A 15,906-nucleotide genomic window follows, 5' to 3' on the forward strand; every position below is an offset into this window, starting at 1 on the left:
CAGCAGCAGTTGTAGGATACGAACGTGACGGAGGGGCACTAATGGGGATGGTCTTGATGAGACGAGAAAGGGGACGCATTGACTGAGTTCTGTGTGTTGAAGGGATTTGTTGATAGAAAGACAGAAGGTTTACATGGGCATTTCACTACCTTAGACGAACCAAACCACAACAATCGCGGGCAAATGGTGGATCTTGAAGGAATGGGAAATGGTTAGAAGCTAAGGTTATTTTGGCAAAAAGTGGTCCCCCTCAAAAGTCGTTCGTTAATCATTAGGCACTCTACTTCAGGCTTCTTTTATACCGGGTTAGTTGACTACTGTACATCTTGGCTGTCGCGGATGCTTTTGCGCGCGACGAAGCCGAGAAAAGGCGACGATCTTGGGAGGCAATCCTAGATGCTGTTCCACGTAGATTGGCTTGTCTACCACGGCGTTTGACTGATCGCTTCACTGGCCTCGTACCTTTTGTCGTTGCTGCGCAAAGACGAGCCAAAGTCAAAAACTGCGGACGACTGGGCGGGCGCCCGATGATGACGTCGCTCGACAGATGCTGTCCTCGGCACCTCACAGATCACACGCTTCGGTCTCTTGCAGTATTAGAAAGTCGAGGTGGAACTGGATGTGCTATTGTCTATGACCTTCGTGATATTCAGAGCATCATCGTATCACACATTCGGGAACTCATTCTCAAAGATAGAGAGAAAGAGAGAGGCATCTCGAGCATCCGAGCGAGGCCGAGACAAACGCAGTATCCATGACTGCGCAAAAGAGATGTTCCTGCATCATCACGGGTGCACTATGACACGACAACAATACTTTTCTGCCGCAAGACGCTGATAGGGCGGAGGAGGTTTGATCCGAGTATTTCTCTCTGGTGTATTCCAATTGTGATACAAACTTCAGGTGGAAGCTGTAACAATTAATTACTGCAAAAGGTGGGGAGCATCCAAGTGGTCCGTCCACCGCAGCTTCAGACTTCAAACCCGACGCTGTGGTCCCCAGGCATCCATTTGCTTGGCAGTAAACAATAAGGTAATCTTTGCTATACCATTTCTCTTTTTCATGCAAGCAATCATACAACGCTGCCAATCGCTGCAGCCAATGCCACCATAAAGCAAAAGAACACCAAAAAGCGAAAGGAAAACAAGAAGCAAAGAATGTCGACCACGCCCACCTCGGCTCCTCCCTCTCGACCATACCGAGCCTCCTTCCGCGCGCGCTCGACCTCGCGCACCCGCCAATCAAGCAGCAACAACAACCACAACCGCAACAACTCCATCTCGCGCCCGACGACCCCTCTCCGCGCCCCCTCGCTGACCTCCCTGCGCGCCGCCGCCTCAACCACAACACCCACAGCGCACCACCCCTCCTCGCCCACCTCATCCTCCTCGCGCCGCCACGACCCAGCCCACGACGCGCACAGTCCGCTCGACGCCCTCGAGCCCGCCTTCGCAGAGTTCAGCGACAGCATGGCCGACCTCGAGGCCAACATGATGCATCTGCAGCTGCTGCACGACTCGCTGTCGCGCTTCAACGAGAACTTTGGCGCCTTTCTGTACGGCTTGAACATGAATGCTTTCACCGTTGGCTTCACCGAGGAGCCCACTAGTGTCGAGAGTTTCAGACGCGCGGCCGAGAAGGAGATGCACGGTGGTAGAGGTGGTGGTGGTGGGGCCGAGGACAGAGTCGCCGGGACGGGCGGAGGCATTGGACTAGGTGGAGGCCTGGGCAGGGGTGCGGATGTCGATGCTACGTTCCTGTGCGTTTTTTTTTTCCTTTTCCCTACCTACCTTACTCATTCTTCGTGGAAACTAACACCTAATCTCCAGAACGACCGACACGTCCTTTGTCGAAAACCCGCCCACTCCGCGCGCCGCGACGACCTCGAGCTATCCTCCGCCCGCAAGAGCCAAAACGAGCTCAATGGTTCCATCCTCGGCCTCTTCTGCTTCTTCGTCGACTCACAACAAATCCCGATTCGGCGGACCCGGCCCGGGAAGCAGGAGCGCCATGTCGAATGCTTCTTCTTCCTCTTCGATACCCGGTGCGGCGGGGAGAACTAGAGGGGGAGCGCCCGTGGTCAGAGCCACGAGAGCCAGTCAGTTGGCTGCTAGTAGACGAGAGACCATCGCTGCTGCGGCCGCTGCTGCTAGTGCCGCCAAAGGAGGAAGGAGCGCGAGAACTGGGGGGCTGCGTTGAACCTTTGTCTATGTTCAATGCGCAACATGACCAGATACAGAAATAAGAAGTGTAGATTTTTATTATCCATTAAGTTCCGCATATCCTTCTTGTGTGTCTTTTTCTATCAGTAAATGTAAAAATAGCAAGTATGACTTTGCCCAACAATGGAGGGGGTATAAACCGTTGACAGAAACAGGTATTAAATCATGCCAGTCGCATCTCCATTGCAATGCCCTCCGTGCGTATGTTGTGTACACACATATGACTCATGTCTTTTCCTCTGCTAGACATTCTCTCTGTCTTCATCGAACTGTATGTTCGTCGCTCATTAAAGTAAAATTAATTTCATCGTCAAAAGAAGGCGTTTCCTTGCTCATAAATGCGTGCATGACATGCGAGGCGCAATAGATCAGTCAAGAAAGAGAGTCCTCTATAATCTCTTGGCCTCCCTTCTCATGACCCAGCCCTTGAGCGCAAAGGTGATCGCCGCCCAGGCCATGATGAGAGCACTGAAGCCCATGGCCACGGTGAACAAAAACATGGCGTCCAATCCGTTCTGCTCGATGGTGCGCACAGTGTCGGTCGCGCTGCCCATGAAGATCAGTCCACCTGAGATCAAGCAGAAGGCTGCGGCCAGCTCGGTGGGTGGTCGGCTTGGGAAATAAGAAGTCGGCGGGCTGATGTAGAGCATGACATACGTCGCTGCGCGGGCCATGGCGAATCCAACAAACAGGTTACCCCATTGCGCGTGCATCATCGTCGACACCATGCTAGCTTGAACGTGTCCGCCCATCATGCGGCCAAGCAGGAGAATCACCAGCGCAGGCATGGGGTTCAGGCTGTGACGGTAAGTCTTGGGGGTCGCGAACCCTTCGTGGCTTTGCTCCTCGATCGAGGCAGTGTCGTTGGCTGCAGCCACTGCCGCCGCTGCTTCGCTCTCCTCTTGCTTTAGTGAGACGCCGGCGTTGAACAGACTCTTGAAGGTCTCGCTCTCTACAAGCATACCCAAAAGACCGCCACCGAAGAACATGATGGTAATGCTGATGTGCTCAAAGTCCTCGAATGTCCATTCCTTGCCCCAAGCGTTGAGATGCTCGAGGAAGACATTGGATGCGCCGTAAAGCCAGATGACGAAACTCTCGGTGAATTCAGCAGACGGGAGACGGCGAGCGAAGCGCGAGATCATCGTGTCGCGAGGCTTGATGTTCCATGCCCAGCCAAAGTCGGCGAATGCGCCCATCCATCGGCCGAGGGTGAGGAGTCCATACCAGAAGAAGATACCACCCTTGACGAAATGCGCTGCGCCAGAGAAAGCAAGACGGTCGCGGAAGAGATCACCCCAAGTGACAATACCGGTTGCGATCTGGACAAAGCCTAGCAATAGGATAGTGCGCTCAAGGAAAACATACAAGAACTGGAAGACGCTGAATGCTTTGCCGGAAGGGTTGATTCCCGAAAGCTTGAGGGACACGAATCGGTTCACACGGGTGTTTTGCAGGAAACCACTGTTCTCGGCGGGCTCATCCTGCTCCTCAAAGTCGTGTCCGTGCTCCTCGTCAATAGGTGACTGTGGCTCAAGTTTGTGGTGAGGCAACGAGTCAGAGCTGTCAGCTCGAGATCCGGGGCAAAGAGTCCCCGACCCTTCACTGCCATGACCAGAGTCGCGCGACCATCTGTACATGTGTCTAGGGACAAACTCGGTCTCATTCTGAAGACGATTGTACTGCGCCATGTTCTGAGCCGTCATTGCCGGCCGCGGCGACGAAGCCGAGGCCTTTCTGCTGCGGTAGATCATGGGCAGCGCCATGACGAACCACGCAAGAGCAACCCATGATGCCACCCAGCCAATCTTGTGATGCGCATTATTCGGGTACAGGTCGGGAGTGTTCGCATTGTAGATGATGCTGGTGAAAACACCGAGTCCGTTCACCGCCAAGAAGGAGACCTGCGCCGGAATTGTGAGGCGCGAACGGGTAACACTAAACATGACGCCTGTTTCCACTTTTGTCAGCCCTTTCCGCTCCGCTCCTCTAGCGTAGTGACAATTCGCAACGTCACGTGCGATGCTGATCGAAAATAATGGCAAGAAAAAAAGATTCGTTTCCGATGCTTACCGATTGGTAATATCATCACCCATGCAACGACCATGGTGAAGATGTGCGCGTACAGCCATCCTTGGTGGTGTGTGTTGTGAAAGTAGCTGTTGTCTACCGGCCGTGCTGCTGCCTCGCTCGCTGCGTTGTTTGCTGCTGCCTCGATCTCTGTCGGTGACATTGCGCCGCCGTGCGCACCCATGTTGATTGCTGCGTGCTCGTCGCCATGAGCAGCTACTAAGGGAAGCAGCCCTATTACGAGCGCCGCAGAGCCGTAGAGTAATACTGAGCGATCGCGCTGCATCAGGTCTCTTTGCGGTCCAGTTAATCGCAGAGCGTTGGATGCGATGGTTCAGTAGGCCTTATGCGACTCAGGCTACTCTGTGTGGTATGCGCGCAGGGAGAATCGTTCTTGGTTTGTTCGGTCCTCAAATCGTAGCTTGACCAAAAGAAGTGAGTGTCCTTAGTGTGGTCGCAAAAGTTCACGAATGCAGTAGAGATGACGCTGCTTTCGTAGGAGTGTTAGTGTTCGAGGAGTAAGCGTGCGAGAAGTGTCGGAAAATGGCCAGCTCTTTGTAGAGCGCGGATGAAGTAGTCATTTATTGGAATCATGCTCAGACACGCATACTGATCCCTCTTCGGCATGCCATCACCGCCGCGCCCATTCTTCGCACGTTAAGTCAGTATCGGCTGCGATCGCTCGACCGATCGGACATGTGTATAGTCCGCTATCCGTACACTACCGCACGCCGAGACCATCACCCTATGTCAGCAGGCCTTAGTACTTTCTAGAGTAACCTGAGGCTAGGTTCAATTACCTGAATGCTTAATTGCCTAGAGCAGCAAAAATGGCGAAACAACGAATCACCTCCGAGTCCGATCGATGACTTCATACCTAGTAGGCAGCCTAAAGGCTCTAAAGCTTTTTTTTCTGCTCATCTTGCAGGGTCTGATGGGGGCACGAGGCGCTTTCGCTTCGTTAGCGCGCATCCGGAAGCTGCCCGAACTTAAGGTCGAACGGATTTACTGGCTCTATCGGACTTGTGTCTCCATAGGGCAATCATTCCAACCAATCCAAGTCATGATCCTGCTATACCAGCAGCCGGAGAAAGCCCATGTGCTCAACGCCTCACTCGTCGGTTCTTCATTTAGAATCGGCATTCTGCTATGCAATTGGAAACATCTGCGATACAGGATTCATGCAAAGTCATGGCGGAGCAACAAGAATCTGACCGCCGCGACTAGTTCCTAATGTGGTAACTTTGATTGATTCTCCCATCGCAGGGTCTTTGAAATCAGATCGGGTCTCAGCACGATCAGTACTTGGTAGCACTTAACTAAGAACCGTCCAACTTTCTACAGTACTTGGTGTATGTCTAGTACCATAGTCAGGTTGCCAAAGTACCCAAGCGCCGAGTATCCTATGTAATTCCGCCTCTTCCGCAGCAATCCGTAGGCGGCTCTGCGAGTTTCCAGATTTCTCGCATCTTCCACATCGAGTCTGACATCGGCCGACATGGCATCATCATCTTGTCGCGCGGTACTTGTCGGATGGCCAAGGGCATCGTGTCACGAATTGATAAATCACCACTGTGTCTCTTCATGAAGTTGTGGGACGGCTCAAGAGAAATCTCGTCATGATTTCGTAGCATGCTCATGTCGTTATACTGTCCTCCACTTCTACATGTGTATTCAATCTATTGACAGGCAATACTATGGCGCATCGTCTCGTGATCTGAAAGCGACATAGCGATCATATGCCTGAAGACTTGCAGTACTCTCCAAGTACACACATGTTGTACGTGCACGGGACGGACTCCGCAAGGACACAACTCCGATGGCACTTCGAGATGTAGCGCAGCTTTGGTTGACTCACACGGTATTTGTATGTCTGTGATGCATGAAGATGCATGTATCACTAACAGATAGCGCATATAATGCGTACGACTGCAAGGCCGACACACATCCACGCGCACACACACACGTGTCTGGTGCTGTCATTCGTGGCAGATGGCTGTCACCGCCGCAGAAGTCTCATCTGACATATTTGTTGTCAGAGTAAATATGACTATCCCGTCGATTCGATCGCGATCCTGCAGCACACAACAACGCGTTCTTTTTCATTTCTAATCAACTTCGGCTTTCGGTAAAGCCGTCTGATGCGACCTTAGAAAGCCGATCATCCGAACACTTGTAGAGTATAGACTCATACGGGCGCAACATGGTACATGTACTATACAATTCTCACGTTGCCGATCGATGGTGTCCAGTATGGGCATTACCATTTAGTGTCCATGGGTTTTCGTGAACGCCGTCCGAGCTTGTCAAGTGGGTGGTCGATTTGATTTCGTTCTTTAGATCTTCAGGTTTTTCGTCGAATATCATTTTGTATCCAGTCGGACCACCGCACTATCCGCCCCCAGGTTCGAGTTCAACTCCTTCACGTGTACCTTTTTCAAAACTCCTTGTACCTTTGGATCAGGGACCCGACATATACGGTACTGTCAGATTGTACATTAGTGGCCGCTTAACAGCAGATGCAGGGTCGCTGACAGAGATATATCATAAAGCCACTCATGTGACGGACCTGTCAAACCTGCAAAGCGGCTTCGTATCCAGATGAATATGGGCGGCTGTGGTACCAAAAAATGTAGCCTGCGAGCGCAACAGTTATACCACACCTTTCATAGACCGTGCACTATACTGGAGCGACACCGCAACCAGTTTAGTAACACCGCAGCATACGATAGCCGAGCTTTCGTGTGTGGGCAGATTGAGCAGGGATTCTTGGTCTTCTTATGAATCAACCCAACCAGACACACCGCCTTGAGGTCTTGCGCCGATGTCTCGGCAAACACATAGTCTTTGCGACACAGCGAGCGCGCACATCGCCATTGATTGGATCATGCCATGACAGACACAGAAAGAGAGACAGACGGCCTGGCAAATTGACAAAGAAACAAAAACTCCGCTTATTTCCGTGTATGACCGTCGCGCATCCATCCCATGCGTGCACAGTAAAAGCATGTTATCTTATCACAGCCCTCACCGATTCTTCGTCGCGACTTATGTTTTCTACTAGCAAGAAAACAAGCAACAAAAAGACAGAACAAAATCGAAGAACAAAAATCGGGAGAATCAGAGATCAAGTGACAAGAACAGGCACACAGACACGACCAGTAGTACAGTACCACGCGAGAACGAGGAGGCCTCTTGCTGTACTTTCCTCTTCCCAGACCCACATAGGATATACTGATCTCCGAACGTACTTTGACCATTTCATTCTCCTTCTTCTCCAAGCCCGAGTGAAGCAGAAGAGAAGCGCCAGAGGAAGATGGGTAGAAGAAGCGCCAAAGCAAGGACACAGAAAAGAAGTGCCGGCGCCGCGCCCAAAGTTCGGTCCCGTAGTTCAGCCCGCCCGCCGCTACTCGACTGCGCTTGTAAGAATCCGCTACTACCACTACTGTACTTCTGTGTCCTTGGGTCCATACTGTGCAGTACACCGAGATGTCTACTTCCCTATGAACTTTCCTGATAGCAGAACAGCGAAACGCGCAGGGAAAATTTCTCTCTTTTCTCTCCATACCTAGACTGCACCAATGCGTTTTCTTGGCGACAATGGTCTCTCTAGGTGCGAGCACCTTTCGGGTGTCTCGGAGTTCTTCGTCAATTGTTCTACTCGAAAGTGTTTTGTTCTACTGGTCCGAAAGCGCGAAATGGGATTTATATACTTACTGTACTTCTGTTGTTGTACACTCAGTGACTTGTGGATTTGAATGTGTGTATGCGACTGTACTGTATTGTATTTGAAGGGAGTTCTGAACTATATCGAGATCTCGCAAATCCTATTTGCTGGTAGACCCGACTTCGCTTCGGGCGGCAAATGGTGCTAGTGGTCTTGTACTGTACTGTGTATCGAGAGTGGAACAGCCTTTTACCGCACTGCATCTTTCTCTTCGTAACAAAGCCTCTGTATTCGGATCTGGACTATATACTGGCGGCCCTGAACATGACTGTAAAGTACTACAAGATATCCGCGCGGGTGCGTGCCCTAACCCACCCATCATGCATTTTTCCTTGCTAGGGATCCACCATCTCCACCCATCCTCTCGCCTTCATCTCGGCGGCCTCGGGGAGCGACTCGCAGCAATTGAAATCTCACGGGGTAAAGGCATTATTCTCGCCGACGATAGGACCCGTGCAAGAGAACCCGATCGGCGCCTCGACGCTATCGCAGAGGTACTCCGTGGCAGCATCGCCGCTATCCGCCACGGTGATCTGCACGTCTTGCATATCCAGCCCGTAGCACGGGGACGCAGCACTGCACTGCAGCTGGCCGACGACACCTGTGAGCGACGTGCCGCGCCAGTCTCGGATCGTCACGTCGTGAACATTGAACTTGGACGTGTCACAGTCGCCGCCGTTGCCTTCGTAATTGGTGCACTGTGTGATTGAGAAGATGCCACGTGTGCGGTCGAGCGTGAAGTCTTCGAAGGTAAGGTTCGACACGTAGCCGATGCCGCCTCCGCCGCCGTTGGGAGAGTAGCCTTTGGATACCCCGGTCCAGGTCTTGATGTATGCGCCCCAGTCCGTGTTGTGGGTTATGATGTTGCGGGCCGTCACGTTCTCGATGGTTTCGAAGGTGTTATTGAATTGTCCGATACTTCCCATTGCGAGACCTACGCCACGGTAGAATTCGCAGTCCTCGATCAGGATGTTGGTTGAGTTTGCTTTGAGGGCGATGGCATCGTCGCCATTCTCAACTATCCAACGGCGAAATGTGATGTTGTTCGCGTAGACTGTGTCGGCGCCGTCGGTGTTCGACATTGAGATCTGAGGGTTGGCATTAGATTGTTCCGTATAGATTTATGAAATGCGATGCCATATAGGAGCATTCGACTCCATGTTTCCGCCTCATCGCCGCAATGGAGGGCAATCACTCCTTGCTTTATTCTCGTTATGTTCCTCGTCCCCTCTACAGGGCTCCCGTTCTACACTCATCGTTGTGTGTAGTTTTGCATACAGTAACCACATGACTTCTCCACAAAGGGATAAAGAAAAGCACTTATTTGCATGAAGAAAGTATAAAGTGCCATAAACTCACCGAATGATTGGAAGTACTGTTGACGTAGATGTCCTGCAGGAGGATGTTCTCGCTCGAGATTACAGTCATAGTCCTGAAGATATTAGTCAGAGAGTCCAAAGTATGGTATGCAATCTCAATGCTCCCTTCATATGACCGGACCAGCACCATCATCCTCAATATACACACGCCTGCAGAGCGTAACGAAGAAGAAAGAACTCTGCACTGCCGGCGAGCGAAGGCAAGGAGAGGAGAGTAAAAGCAAAGAACTACTTCCACTCACCACATCTGACTCTGCACAAACCTCAGCCCCTCGATGACAGAATCAGTCGTATTCCTGATCGTGACCTGATGCGGCCGTCTCGGATAATTCGACTGTCCATTGATAAAGTCATACCAGACCTGCCCATTACCGTCCAGCGTCCCCACACCACCTCCAAACCACCTGATATCGTGCCCACCAAAGTACCATGCCGAGCTCTGGTTCTGGTAGCCTACAGGTTGAGAGTGAGTGAGCCAATAATCGATATCCGTGGACCAGAGGAAGGTGCCCTTGTGGTTGATGTCGACATGAGCGAGAGAAGTAGTGTCCATGAAGGAAGCGATGTGGTAGGTTTCATTTTCAGGAAATATGATGAGGCCGCGCGAGGTCGGGGTGTTGGATCTGCCGCACAAGTCGAAAGCGGACTCGATCTTGGACACCGAGTCGGTGTTGTTGGGCGCCGGACGCACAACGCATACTTTACCGTAGCTTCCTGTTGGGTCGACGAGGTCACTGTCGTCGCTGGGGACGCTCGCCTTGTTGCTGGAGAGGACACTGGCTGAAATAAGATAGCTTAGCTGTAGTATGAGAGCACAGGCGGAGAATGAAATCGTTTCTCTCATGGTGCTGGTGACTTCAATGGCTCTCTTTCTCCAACTTCTAGTATATAGCTCCTTCGCAGAACAGAATTCGAAACTTACTGGTTCCCAAGAAGTACTGAGCGTACTCTTTTATTAACATATTGACCGACTACTCTTCAGCTTCAAAAATCATACCAGGCAAAGGCAAAATGCAAACGCTAAGAGAGCAAAGTAAACAATAAACTCTAGAGAGGTATTGACAATACAAATTAATGGTGGTGGTACTACCCTGGACGGATCAATACATATGCGAGGTACAAATAGAGCTGCCTGGAGTTGCGGGGGAAATGCAAGGTAAAGCAAGGTACAGTGAGAATGGAGTGTTGGCTGCTCTTGTATGAGGGTTGAGGCCCTGTAGATCCTCCATCTCCTGCGTCACCCGCGCGGGGATGATAGCTAGATCTGGTGGAGTCAGGCAACGTTTTCAGCTCTTCATGTTGTGACCCTTTACTGCTTTAGTCAGAAGCCATGTTAGCTCGAGATAGCTACATGGTATATTCGCCCAGATGTTATCAGATCTTCTGGATACACAATTCCCAAGACGAGCGAGTTCACTTCGAGGGGTTGACCATCTCGTACCTGAAGCTATCCCAATTCAGTACAGAGTACAGCTAGAGTTGTGACGTGCGTTTATTGTGGAGACTTCGTATATTCGATATTATATTGACAATATGCAAATCATTAATCCGATATGCTGTTATCTGTAAAACATGCAGATTGATTAATGGTATACCTTCTTTTGGTCAATCCTACGATTGCCTCGAGGACTATTGTTCTGCGAGTCAACTTTCCCCGCGACGGCTGAGGCTGATAATTACTCCACTATGGCGGCAGAAAAGCTGAAGGACTCGATGTTTACTAATAGTGTCCTCGACTTTGCAGTATGTCAATAATTGCTTTTTGAGCTTTCAGCTAACATGTGTGCTGCACATCCATGTAAAGAGGGCGTGTCGTACATTCTTGAGGCGGCGGACATTATGGTCTCTCCGCTCTGGTCCTAGCTGCGGCTGTAAGTTGTTCCTCGATCACTGGCCGAGTCATCAATGACCGAACAGCGAAGACGCTTTGTGGGCCTATCTCTTCCAAGGTGGAATGAAGCAGCAAGATCGCGGAAAATCTTCTACCGTCTCTCACGGGACTGCAGAGCTAGCGTGAGACCAAACAATGGTCGAGTCACAAAGGTTCAGGTTGAAGATACTCAGTAGACAGCACAACGCGATGAAATGACATCTTCGCAGAGCTTCTGAACCTCCAATGCACAATATGGACGAAGAGACGAAATTCGCATGTACGACGTGTCGATTGTATGTGTCAAAATCAAAATCTTCAGAGGTCACTGGTATGCATTGCAACAGATGAGCAGTCAAGTCCATCTCTCATGCCTCATAGTAACTTATCCGTTATTGCTTTACATGTAATATGTCGTGCAGTCGCACGCCGGACGGTAAGCCTCGTCGAACCTTTCGTTGTCGTTCATCTGCAGATCTGTTATGAGCATAGAACACGTCTGGAGTCTTCGAGACTGGAACGCTTTGATCTAGTACACTGCGCTTTGCATGCCATAAGCTCATTAACAGTGATGTAACGACTCCTTTGGTGTCGTCTAACAATAGCAAGGAGAGTTTCGTGACACAATTATTCGATGACCGAGGCCTCACCAGACACGCCAGACATACAGTGTATCGAAATGGTGGTTCGAGGTTGCCACCTCCACACCTGCTTGCATGCAGTGCGCGATCAGTCTACCTTAAGGTATGCAAAGCGATTCAAGCCACCATATACAAACTAGCATGCATCGTGAGACTGTCAAGTCGGTGTGTTGGAGAAAGACTGCATACCATGCTTCGTATTCCCGATTCTTGCCCCAATCACTCAAAAGGTCGAGTGGTCTGGTCCGTTCCACACCATGTTCAGCCTCGCTTTTCGACGACGACGACGACGGCAGCAGCACGAGAATGAAGAACAAGCAAGGAACATACATCATCCTAGTCCTGTCGACTGTACTGTGCTGTACTCTACCTTTGCTTCTCAGTTGTAGGTCTAGAAAGAATAGAACCATGCAGAGATGAACTCAACCATCGAAATATGGCGATTGTCGAGTATCGAGTAAGACGAACCTTCTTTTTCGCAGTAACTCGAGTACATCGTGATACAGGTCAACTCAACGAGTGCCGTGTCCGCGGTGTATCGTGAATAATGACCACATCGCATGACCATCAGCATCCAAGTTCCTGGGCAAGATAGACATGTTCGTGGTCAAGGCGGCACAGCGGGTTTCGAAGGTAATCCACCCCACGGGGCGCGGGACAGAAACCTGACGCAGGACAAGGATCTTTGAGGGGTAGAGGGGGGGAACAGAAGCAGTGACACCCTGAGCAACAAAAAGTCCCCACAACCCGTGGGGCTTAGCGACATTATCACCTCTGATTCGGCCCGATGACTCAACCCATCGTCCTACCACCGTCTTGGCTCCTTGTCTTGTCCATACCGACGACTTTGCTTAGACGTGAGATTCCCGCGCCGAATGTTCGATCCGATTTCTGTATCGCATGCTCATTTGGCAGCTTGGCTCTGGTCCAAGAGATTTTGCTTAGGTCTTACACTGTGCGTAGGCCAAGGTGGAATACTAAGACGCTAGAAGCACACATGACTGAACACAATAATATCGTAAGGCGTGAGAGTGGTGTGGTCTTTCCATGCAGTCCTTTGTTTAAACTTTCCTTCAACTCGACAGTGACTCCACATTACGGTACCTCGTGTCGTGAACTTGCGATGGATGTCCCGCTACCCCTGTTCCTCCGCATTCTGCCAACCCGCCACACAGGATCATGAATCAACACAGGACTTGGGCAGCGAGCGTTTCGTCTTCGAAGAACATCTAGCAAAAACCGATCTATTCAATAGACACAAATCATGACGAGCTTGTCTTTCTTGTGCTCAGTCCTACTTTGTCGCTTGCAAGCACTGCCACTCGCTTGGTGAGGCTACGACAACCTTGGCAACTCCATTGCCGAGCTGCATTAGTAGCGAGACTTCCAGACTTTGAAGCCGTCTTGTCCTCTTGGTATGTACAAAAATCCCCCATATCCAATGAAATCGCAAGTCGCAAGCTATAGCAATCGGCCCGACCGGCGCATAGTTTCACATTCAGAGCCGTCGCCCCTACAAGCATTCGGCGGTACTCTCACCAACATGATACACCGGTGATGATTGTGGCTTCTGTTGGAGAACTACCACCTCCAGCCGCCACGTGCTCAACAGATGCCATGGCTCGCGCTCCCCACACTCGTACAGAGAGATTGGTTTACATGCTTGGGTCCGTGATCGTCAGGTGTGCCATGGGGAAAGTACACTGTTTCCGGGGTACTGGGGGACAAGTATAAAAACCAGAGTGGCATCCCTCGAGTGTTGATAGATCCACAATCGTCAAGTCCTTTCCGAGTCTCATCGAGTGACCCATTAATTACTACTTCTCTTCTCCCACGGTGTGGTGATCTTTCTTGCAACATGGGTTTTACTCTCAAGAAACCAGCCGATGAAGCTGGCGCAGCATGGCCTGCCGTGGTCATCGGCCTCTTCGTCGCATTCGGCGGTGTGTTATTTGGATATGAGTATGACTAGCCGGGCACAACCTGTCTCTCATCCCATACTGACGCAGACGATATAGTACCGGTACCATTGGTGGTATTCTAGGCATGCGCTACTGGCAGGAGCTTTTTGCAACAAATGGTCGCAGCGAGATCACTGCCAGTGAGGAATCGCTCATTGTCTCTATCCTCTCTGCTGGAACATTTTTCGGTGCTCTCTTCGCCGCGCCCCTTGCCGATGCGGTTGGAAGACGTCTTGGATTGATCCTCAGTACTGCCATTGTTTTCAACGTGGGCGTTATCCTGCAGACCGCGGCTACTGCTCAGCCGATGTTCATCGCCGGAAGATTCTTTGCCGGTCTGGGTGTTGGTCTGATCTCGGCCATGAGTAAGTGAAACAACATCGTACGGGAGAAAGACATTGGCTGACTCGGGATAGTTCCTCTCTACCAATCCGAGACCGCCCCCAAGTGGATTCGTGGTACCATTGTCGGTACTTACCAACTGGCCATCACAATTGGCCTACTGCTCGCCGCTATCGTCAACAATTCGACAAAACACCGCGAAGATACTGGATCCTACCGTATCCCTATCGCTGTCCAGTTCGCCTGGGCTATCATCATCGTTGTCGGCATGCTCTTCCTGCCAGAAACGCCTCGCTTCCTCATCAAGAAAGACAAGCACGACAAAGCAGTCGTCGCCCTTGCCAGAATCCGCCGTCTCGACCCTACAGACCCCGCGATTTCCGAGGAATTGGCCGAAATCGAAGCCAACTACCGCTACGAGCTGAGCGTCACCGAGAAGTCCATGTTTTCCATGTTCAGAGGCACTGTAGGCAAGAGATTAGCCACCGGATGCGCAATTCAGGCTCTGCAACAGCTCACCGGAGTTAACTTCATTTTCTACTACGGGACAGCGTACTTCCAACGATCTGGATTCGAGAACGAGTTCATTATCCAGATCATAACCAACTGCGTTAATGTGGTGTCGACATTTCCTGGTTTGTATCTGGTTGAGAAGATGGGGCGTCGTAACCTACTTCTCATGGGAGCGGTCGGCATGTGTGTATGCGAGGTAAGATTTGCGCTGGACCCTGTCAAGGCGGATGTTCGACTGACAACGTGGGGTACAGTTTATCGTGGCCATCACAGGTACCGTTGCAGGCACCACTGACCTGGCAGCGCAGAACGCGGCCATCGCGTTTGTGTGCATCTACATCTTCTTCTTTGCCAGTACTTGGGGCCGTAAGTCTGAAACATGAAAATGTGGAGAAGTACATGTGTGCTGACGTGAAGACAGCGACCGCGTGGGTGGTAACTGGTGAACTGTTCCCGCTCAGTGTCAGAGCCAAGTGTCTGTCCATGACCACAGCAACGTAAGTGTATCTGAAGATTGCCAGTCCGGGGTACGGGAGTTGACATAATCCAAACAGTAACTGGCTCCTCAACTTCGCCATCGCTTACGCAACACCATATCTCGTCGACGAGGAGAACGCGAACCTCCAGTCCAAGGTGTTCTTCATCTGGGGTAGTTTCTGCGCCGTGTGCGCCGTCTTCGTCTGGTTCTGCATCTACGAGACCAAGGGACTGTCGCTGGAACAAGGTGGGTCAAAGCAACCTAGATGGAGATGTGCCGACTGGTCCGTGCAAGCAGCTAACGATTTCGACAGTCGACGAACTTTACGGCATGGTGAGCAAGGCATGGGAGAGCAAGAAGTTCCGCCCGGCTCTCAGCTTCCAAGACGTCGAGGATGTGGACAAGGGCAGGAAGATGAGCCTGACCGAGGCCTCGGACGCAGTGGGCAGGAAGAAGAGCATCACGCACGTCGAGGTGGGTTCGGAGAAGGTTTAGCGAAGATTGGCGGCAGCTGCACGAGGGTCAAAAGTGGGCAACTCGGTCATGTCTGCGCTACCTTGACGCCGTCGTGCGGGTTATGTGTACATATGGTAACGACGTTAGATAATGCATGCATCTTTTTCTGCTCTTCGATCAATCCTTGCTGCTGCTACTGTGAAATCGTTGTGCCACGAGGTAACGGGTGAAGCCGCCATACGACCTG

At 51.2% G+C, this 15,906-nt stretch overlaps 4 protein-coding genes across 8 annotated transcripts; 2 read left to right on the forward strand and 2 right to left on the reverse strand.

Moving 5' to 3' along the window:
- Positions 1-1,157: 1,157 nt before the first annotated feature.
- On the forward strand, positions 1,158-2,199 carry AAFC00_006545 (uncharacterized protein; the record flags this gene model as incomplete). The annotated part of the gene is made up of 2 exons (XM_069346512.1): positions 1,158-1,759; positions 1,830-2,199. The coding sequence occupies 2 exons, from the start codon at positions 1,158-1,160 to the stop codon at positions 2,197-2,199; spliced, it is 972 nt and encodes a 323-aa protein (XP_069199379.1).
- A 412-nt stretch (positions 2,200-2,611) lies between these two features.
- AAFC00_006546 (uncharacterized protein) lies at positions 2,612-4,578 on the reverse strand (the record flags this gene model as incomplete). 2 transcript variants are annotated; one of them, XM_069346513.1, is made up of 2 exons in its annotated part: positions 2,612-4,173; positions 4,296-4,578. In XM_069346513.1, 2 exons carry the CDS (start codon positions 4,576-4,578, stop codon positions 2,612-2,614), a joined length of 1,845 nt encoding a protein of 614 aa, XP_069199380.1. The 2 variants fall into 2 exon arrangements, with proteins under 2 accessions (XP_069199380.1, XP_069199381.1); XM_069348343.1 differs by having other exon boundaries at positions 4,296-4,476.
- Positions 4,579-8,432: 3,854 nt separating this feature from the next.
- On the reverse strand, positions 8,433-10,360 carry AAFC00_006547 (uncharacterized protein; the record flags this gene model as incomplete). 3 transcript variants are annotated; one of them, XM_069346514.1, is made up of 4 exons in its annotated part: positions 8,433-9,107; positions 9,379-9,451; positions 9,641-10,178; positions 10,321-10,360. In XM_069346514.1, the coding sequence occupies 4 exons, from the start codon at positions 10,358-10,360 to the stop codon at positions 8,433-8,435; spliced, it is 1,326 nt and encodes a 441-aa protein (XP_069199383.1). The 3 variants fall into 3 exon arrangements, with proteins under 3 accessions (XP_069199383.1, XP_069199384.1, XP_069199382.1); XM_069346515.1 differs by lacking the exon at positions 10,321-10,360 and having other exon boundaries at positions 9,641-10,242; XM_069348344.1 differs by lacking the exon at positions 10,321-10,360 and having other exon boundaries at positions 9,641-9,951.
- A 3,407-nt stretch (positions 10,361-13,767) lies between these two features.
- Positions 13,768-15,698, forward strand: AAFC00_006548 (uncharacterized protein; the record flags this gene model as incomplete). 2 transcript variants are annotated; one of them, XM_069346516.1, is made up of 7 exons in its annotated part: positions 13,768-13,871; positions 13,919-14,235; positions 14,287-14,921; positions 14,980-15,091; positions 15,147-15,222; positions 15,280-15,449; positions 15,517-15,698. In XM_069346516.1, 7 exons carry the CDS (start codon positions 13,768-13,770, stop codon positions 15,696-15,698), a joined length of 1,596 nt encoding a protein of 531 aa, XP_069199386.1. The 2 variants fall into 2 exon arrangements, with proteins under 2 accessions (XP_069199386.1, XP_069199385.1); XM_069346517.1 differs by having other exon boundaries at positions 13,928-14,235.
- Positions 15,699-15,906: the final 208 nt, after the last annotated feature.

This window comes from Neodothiora populina (assembly GCF_041146345.1).
Source record: "Neodothiora populina strain CPC 39397 chromosome Unknown canker_contig_8, whole genome shotgun sequence".
Lineage (NCBI taxonomy): Eukaryota > Fungi > Ascomycota > Dothideomycetes > Dothideales > Dothioraceae > Neodothiora > Neodothiora populina.